The sequence below is a fragment of the Rutidosis leptorrhynchoides genome, chromosome 3 (assembly GCF_046630445.1).
Source record: "Rutidosis leptorrhynchoides isolate AG116_Rl617_1_P2 chromosome 3, CSIRO_AGI_Rlap_v1, whole genome shotgun sequence".
Classification (NCBI taxonomy): Eukaryota; Viridiplantae; Streptophyta; class Magnoliopsida; order Asterales; family Asteraceae; genus Rutidosis; species Rutidosis leptorrhynchoides.
Genome location: NC_092335.1, coordinates 34,616,119 through 34,623,310, shown reverse-complemented (window position 1 = coordinate 34,623,310; position 7,192 = coordinate 34,616,119). Strand labels below are relative to the sequence as shown.

At 32.1% G+C, this 7,192-nt stretch overlaps 1 protein-coding gene across 1 annotated transcript; it reads left to right on the top strand.

Annotated features, from left to right (window-relative positions):
* Window positions 1-512: 512 nt before the first annotated feature.
* LOC139895930 (amino acid transporter AVT1C-like) lies at window positions 513-4,643 on the top strand. The gene is made up of 12 exons (XM_071878478.1): window positions 513-666; window positions 940-1,140; window positions 1,631-1,956; window positions 2,449-2,663; window positions 2,779-2,802; window positions 3,117-3,297; window positions 3,372-3,594; window positions 3,681-3,816; window positions 3,909-4,068; window positions 4,163-4,206; window positions 4,310-4,372; window positions 4,470-4,643. Exons 2-12 carry the CDS (start codon window positions 959-961, stop codon window positions 4,563-4,565), a joined length of 1,650 nt encoding a protein of 549 aa, XP_071734579.1. The 5' UTR covers window positions 513-666; window positions 940-958; the 3' UTR covers window positions 4,566-4,643.
* The last annotated feature ends 2,549 nt before the right edge of the window (window positions 4,644-7,192 follow it).

The following is a 7,192-nucleotide window of genomic DNA, read 5'->3' as shown; positions in this document are numbered from 1 at the left end:
TACAATTTTTCAAAAGCTCTTTCGGCTATGTTAAAATATTAGTGAAGTTTGATTTCTTTTTTTCTGGGCCTTTGTTTGTTGTTTTCAGACCTATTATGCTTTGTTTTCGTTGTCTTAATTGTGTTTCTTTAGTTCTTCTACTTCTCAAATAACCGATTATATTCGATATATAAAAAAATAGGGCTTCTGAAAATCGTGAACCTTGATCAGTCGATCACTTTTTTCTTCTTCGGGCGTTAATGATAATTATAAATAATAATATATATAATTAAAATATTGTTTGCAATTAAATTTAAACGTGGCCATTCTGTTACGAGTCAAAATAAGTACTTTAGCCACCAATCACATGAAAATACACAGTTGTTTTTTCTCAATGAATTACACACGAGAGAACCCACAGCCCACAACTGTGTGTATATACAAGATGGGTGATAATAAATAAATAATACTCCATAAATATCAATAATATCAATAAATAAATACGGTAGCAATTTGTATGTCATTATAAAAGGTGAGCAAATTTAGCAGAAGACAGAATTGTTGTTTACAGAACTTCCAAAAGAAAACAGAGCATTCTGTTTTTGACCTCTTTTCTCTGAAATTGTAGCTCTGTTTTTCTACTTCTGGTTTCAGTTAATTCTATCCGTACACAATTACAACATCAAGGTAAACTTATATTCCACTATATATATAAAAATTCAAAGAATTTAGGGTTTTAATTACGTCATTATGCTAGAAATTGGTGGACTTGAAGTCTACCTCTTGTTGAATTTCGTATCAAGTTGAATACTTTTCTTGTTTCTGATTCCAAATATTGCGGTATTAATAGGGTTAATTTATAAAAGTATATGTAATTATACAACTTTAATGTAGTATATTGTTTATATGTTTGACTTGTGTGTGTACTGATGATTAATTTTATAAATTTGATGTGTAAAGTTGTAGAGATCTGAAAAGAATGAAGAATTCAGAATCAGAGCAAGCTTTTTTTATTGAGAGTGATGAGGATGATGAAGACAAGGATTCCAATAGAGGTGAAGATGATGGTAATGAATCCGAATATTCGAATTATTCGGATGATATTCCTCAACATCACGAAAAACCTAGTTCTTTAAACCCTTCATGGCCTCAAAGTTACAGGTATGTTCTTGATTTTACTTTTACTAATTAAATTAAAATTAAATGCTTTTAAAAAAATAATATTAAAATTAAATGATTAAATATAACTTTTTAAGTATTCTCTTTAGATTTCGATTATGGTTAAAATAATTAAATACGTGATTGATCTGAATCTGCTTTTAAAAAGTAAATCAGAAAGTTTGTCTGAATATTCAATCTTGTTATACTTTTTAAGGCCAGAATCTTCATCTTTTTGTACTAGAGTGTGTGATGATATACTTTGTTAAATATTTATACATAGGAGCCAGATCCACACAGGAAAGTGAATTATAATATGTGTTGATGAATATGTCTCATCAATAATAATTATAATTATTAATTAATTAATATTTTTCACTCAAATAATAATTCGAGTTATACTAACTCATAATTTTCAATGATGGCTTCCCTCTAGATCCGCCTCATATGATTTTGGGAAGTACTTAATGATTTTCCTTGTATGATGTGGCAGGCAATCGATCGATTTGTACAGTAGTGTACCATCGCCGAGCCTGAATTTTCTCGGGACACCTACTTTATCGCGATTAGGAAGTTCGTTCGTTTCATCATCGTTGACTCAAAGACACACACCTGAGATACTTCCAACTTTGGGCAAACCTCTCTTGGCACCGGCGACAGATAACCAGCAGCCGCAAGAACGGCGTAGTTCTCATTCTTTACTTCCTCCTCGACGAGGTTCATCTGCCAAAAAACTGCCTCATGTTCACAAATCATCTAAGGTTTCGCACGAACTTCCGCTTTCAAGTCAGAGCTCATTCGGTCAATCTGTGCTTAATGGTATGCCACTTGAAGAAATAACTTTTTTTTTTTTTAAGTTTGTACTTTTGGTCCTAGTTCTTTTTTAGGTATATACAAGAGAAACCAATATTGAACTGAACTGGGTAACGGACCATGATTTTTGATTGATACGTTTTATTTCATTCATATGACTTTAAATTGGAAGGGTCATTTGATACTTTGATGGACCCTTTAATGTTTTGGTCCCCAATAGAACATTTAAGTTGGTCATTTGTACTATTTTTTCTCTTACCACACATATTTTTTAATGTATGATTAAGATGTGGTCCTCTTTTAGTAAATATCATCCAAATTAGTAATCTCTAGGCGTTTATCTTGTTTTATGTTTTTAAAATGTGACAAAGGCATAGTTGGACCACGCAGACGTGGTCTAATACATTCAAGTCATTTCTGAGTCGTTAATACTTGCATAAAATCATTTTGGGTGATTGTAAGTATGTATTAATTAATTTTTATTGATAATTTGTGTAGGCATAAATGTTCTTTGTGGAGTAGGACTTCTTTCAGTTCCTTATGCGGTTCGAGAAGGAGGATGGGTTGGACTTATATTATTGGTTGTGTTTGGGGTCCTTTCTTTTTACACCGGCTTACTCCTTCGATACTGCTTGGATAGTCAACCTGGCCTCGAGACTTATCCAGATGTCGGTCAGGCTGCCTTTGGCACCACGGGTCGTCTCATCATATCTGTAAGCTCACTTATATGTCATATGCTTGTTTACTTGCAGAGAACATATAAATACACATATATACGTACATGATTGTTTACTGACCCGTTTACATTTGGTTTATGTTTCTCTGCAGATAATTTTGTACGTCGAGTTATATGTAAGTATATCTGATTAAATGAATGTCTTAATTATGGTCTGAAACTTATCTTGGTTGCACTTGCTAACTACTCTTTTGGATCTTTGATCTACTAAATGACGTGCTGGACATACCATACCAAAAAAAAAAAAAAGAACAAAAAACATTTGAGCAAATATAAATTCGACTGTGCTACTGGTTTGAGGTTTCTTTTTCTGTTCAAATATGTTGATAAATTCACTGCTATGTTTATAACTGAATCAATGTTATGTTTTTAATTGAACCAATGTTAAGTGTTCCATTCTTTCCTTTAAATCATAATTTTTCTGGTGCAGGCATGTTGCGTTGAATATATAATATTAGAGAGCGATAATCTATCTGCTCTGTTTCCAAATGCACATTTAAGTTTCGGAGGATATATACTCAATGCGCATTATTTATTTGCTATAACGATCGCCATAGCTGTGCTACCTACAGTTTACCTTCGCAATATGAGTGTCCTCAGTTACATCTCCGGTAAGTAAAACATGAAATGAATATCTTAAACGCCTTTAACCGTATTTGGTAACTTTTTTATATTTCCTTTCCAGCTGGAGGAGTTATCGCATCAATTCTTGTTGCCGTTTGTTTGTTCTGGGTTGGTTTCGTGGATGACATTGGTTTTCAAATCGAAACAACAAGGACCTTAAACCTTTCCAGTTTTCCAGTAGCTATAGGTCTTTACGGTTACTGTTATTCAGGACATGCCGTTTTTCCTAATATATACACATCAATGGCGAAAAAAAGTCAATTTCCTGCTGTCCTCTTAACTAGGTAAAATACTTGTGATATAATCGCTATTCCGCAAGTTCTTTTTAATTACTTATTACATACTAATTGGAAGATTTATTTATATGTAGCTTCGGAATATGTGGTGTTCTTTATGCTGTAGTCGCCGTAATGGGATATCTGATGTTTGGGGAAACAACAGAATCACAGTTTACTCTTAACCTGCCAACAAATTTGGTCGCATCCAATATTGCCGTTTGGACCACGGTACGTTAATCACAAATTCAATAAAAATGATTCACATTTAATTTCCATACCTTTTGTGAAGTAATTAATATCCTATATTTTTTCATTTGCAGGTAGTCAATCCATTTACCAAATACGCTTTGACTATATCACCTGTTGCTATGAGTCTTGAGGAGTTGCTACCATCGAATAAGTCTTATTTTTATTCGATTCTCATTAGAACGGGTTTAGTGTTATCTACATTGATTGTAGCCCTCACCATTCCGTTTTTTGGTAAGTTCTCACATTATGTAATACGTGTCTGTAATAAAGACACAATGTTTTAGTTTCTTGTATAAACTAAGATCTTCATGTATTTTTTATACAGGTCTTGTGATGTCACTTATCGGATCTTTATTGACCATGATGGTGGTACGTTCTCGTTAATCTCACTTCCTTGTTTTCTAGACTCAAGCAATATAACTGACCATAGAATAATGTTTAATGTCTTTATATGATATCAATGTTATTACAGACGTTAATTCTTCCGTGCGTTTGCTTTTTGAGCATCCTAGGGAGAAAGACAACCCACTTACAGGTATAAACATACTATGGTATCCTTGAATCTGATTTAGCAATTGTTATAAGGTCTATTTGCTCATTTTGTAACATTCATGTTTTGGCTTGAATGATAGGTGTCATTCTGTGTATTGACCATCGTTGTTGGCGTGGTCTCATCAGCTTTTGGAACGTATACGTCGCTATCTGAAATCTTTAAACAGTTGTTCTGATATGTTTTTGGTACTTATAAATTATAATGTTTGATTGTTGCTCTGAGCCTAAAAATAGATTAGACATTTTTTTTTATCATTGTTGGTGTACGCTGGAATTGTTTAGTATGTACTATGGGGTTTTGTCTCTCCTCTTGTATGCTTCAAGCATGAAGAGGTGTTGTTCCTTTAGTGTGTAAATTTCATGCATTAATATATTGATATGTTCTATATATATATAGAACCTTTCCCTTTTTTTTATACAATTCACAACCATCCCTTTTCATGAGCTAAGAGCAAGGTTATAAAAGACACGAGATCGAGACGGTAGGGACTTTGCAATGTTGCAACGTTCAAGACGGGGTCGAAACGAATATGTTGACCAACGTTGAATTTTTACATATATTTTAAACATAAACATTTTGAACTTAAATATGTAAAATTAAAAGCAAATATCTATCTTTAATATGAAATATTTGCCTTCAATTTGAAATAATGTATATGTTTAAAATATATATTAAAATCAAAGTTGGTCAACATCCCGCGTCAGCCGTTTTTTAAGGGTTTTGACCGTTTTTTAACCGTTGTTGACCATTGTTTAATCGTTGAGCGTTTTTTACCCGTTTTTAGATCCGCTGGGACGACCGCCTCGAAAACTGGCTAAGAGAGAAGTCACGGATACCTCAATCACTTAACCCGGATGGTATCATTCCAGTTTGACTTCTATGCCTACAAAAGGCCTTATTATAGTTCATCGCGCTTCAGTTCCCGATTGAAGAACGCTTCTTGCTACAAAGAAATGCCTTACAAGCCTAACAAGACAGAGGGATGGGAAATGAAAATGCGAATTTAAAGAATGGAGAGGGTAGATATTGAGAATGATCATTGTCGCATCATCATTTTCATCTCATCACATACTCAAGATAGATTTACTCATAACCATCGCACAATCACAAATTAATTTTTTATGATATTCATATTTAAAATTTACAATGATTACTAAAATATATATAAAACAAATATTTAAAATAAAAAAACTTTCATAAACTAAAATAGTATTACATTATAAATAAAATTAAAAACTAAAAGAAGAAAAATTAAAAATACGACATTGAAGGCGAAAAACTAAATTAATCATAGAACTATTCTTTGTCGTGCTGGATTTTTTAGACGTCTTGCCATATTTCTTTTTAAGTTTTGCCCTAACTTTCATTATCATATGGCATCGGTCGGGTTGGGAGAAGATTTTCAAACTCTTTATCATTGTACACGTACCGCTTTCCTCGCGTAGCGCTTCCATTGCTACATGAGTAGCTTCTGTCAAATTAACAACTTTTTGTCGTGTTTCCTTAGCCAAAAAACAAGATGTTGCATTTTGAAGAATCCGAATTCATTTGGCTCTTGGATCGACCCAATAGACTACAAAGTAGGTCTTCTCTAAAAAAAGTCTCAAACTAAGTCGGATTTGGAACCGCGGTCAGGTTCATATTGTCAAACTAAGTTGTTACATTTTGGTGAATCAGACCCTAACTAGTCGAATTGAATATATACCCAATCGATCTTAAATGTGCAGTATTATTACTTACATTGAAAAGATTCATGTTACACACAATATTAAATTAAATAATTATCTAAAAAAATAATCAATAAAATTCCATATTATTTTTCTGTTGAATCAACAATAACCGCAAGAATATCCGAAGGCTTATAGTCCAAGAGTATACGTGGATTTCCTATAACTAAGAAGTTACGAGTTCAAGCCTCATAGTAAACATATGAATAAATTTGTGTTGGATGTGTGTTTTTCTTTAAAAAAAAAATAAAAATATACAGAGTAATGAGTATTATAATAATAATTTCAATATATTAAAGCATACCACATTATCATATCTTCTCACAAATTTGGAAAATAAAATTGGAACGTGGCCACTCTATTACGAGTAAAAAATAAACAGTTTATCACTCCAATCACATGAAAATACACATTTGCTTTTTCCCGATCAGCGACATCACATGAGAGAGATAACCTACACGCCTACACCCCATAACTTTTTTTTTTTACCCCATAACTTCAGAAATAATAAAATATACTATTTTGGAGGCAACAATTTGTATTTCATTATAAAAGGCGATCAGTTTTATCAGAAGACATATGATTAACGTTAACACAATTACTAGAATAAACAGAGCACTCTGTTTTGGTCTGTGTTCTCTTAAATTGAAGCTTTGTTTTTCTACTCTGTTTCAGTTAATTCTATCCGTACACAAGTACAGAAACAAGGTACATTATATATTATATATATATATATATATATATATATATATATATAATATATTGTAAAATTTCACATATAAAGATATATATATTCAACGGATTAAGGGTTATAATGACGTCAATATGCTAGAAATTGGTGGACTTTAATTTTTCTTTTTGTTGAATTTTGTCTCAAATTGAATACCTTTTGATGTTTTTGATTCCATATTTTTTGTACCCAATGCTTAAATTTAGGCTTTCTATATAAAGTGTAAATGAAGTTATAGAATAGAATTATAATGTAGTACATTGTTTATGTTTATGTGTTCAATGTGTGTGTACATAGGGATAATTTATTATATCTAATGTGTAAAGTTGTAGAGATCTGAAAAGA

Bases quoted from the DNA above. Each gene is read 5' to 3' on its own strand.
- LOC139895930 (XM_071878478.1), top strand. From the start codon at position 959: ATGAAGAATTCAGAATCAGAGCAAGCTTTTTTTATTGAGAGTGATGAG. The intron at 1,141-1,630 runs GTATGTTCTTGA...ATGATGTGGCAG, and splicing joins TCATGGCCTCAAAGTTACAG to GCAATCGATCGATTTGTACA. The intron at 2,664-2,778 runs GTAAGCTCACTT...GTTTCTCTGCAG, and splicing joins CGGGTCGTCTCATCATATCT to ATAATTTTGTACGTCGAGTT.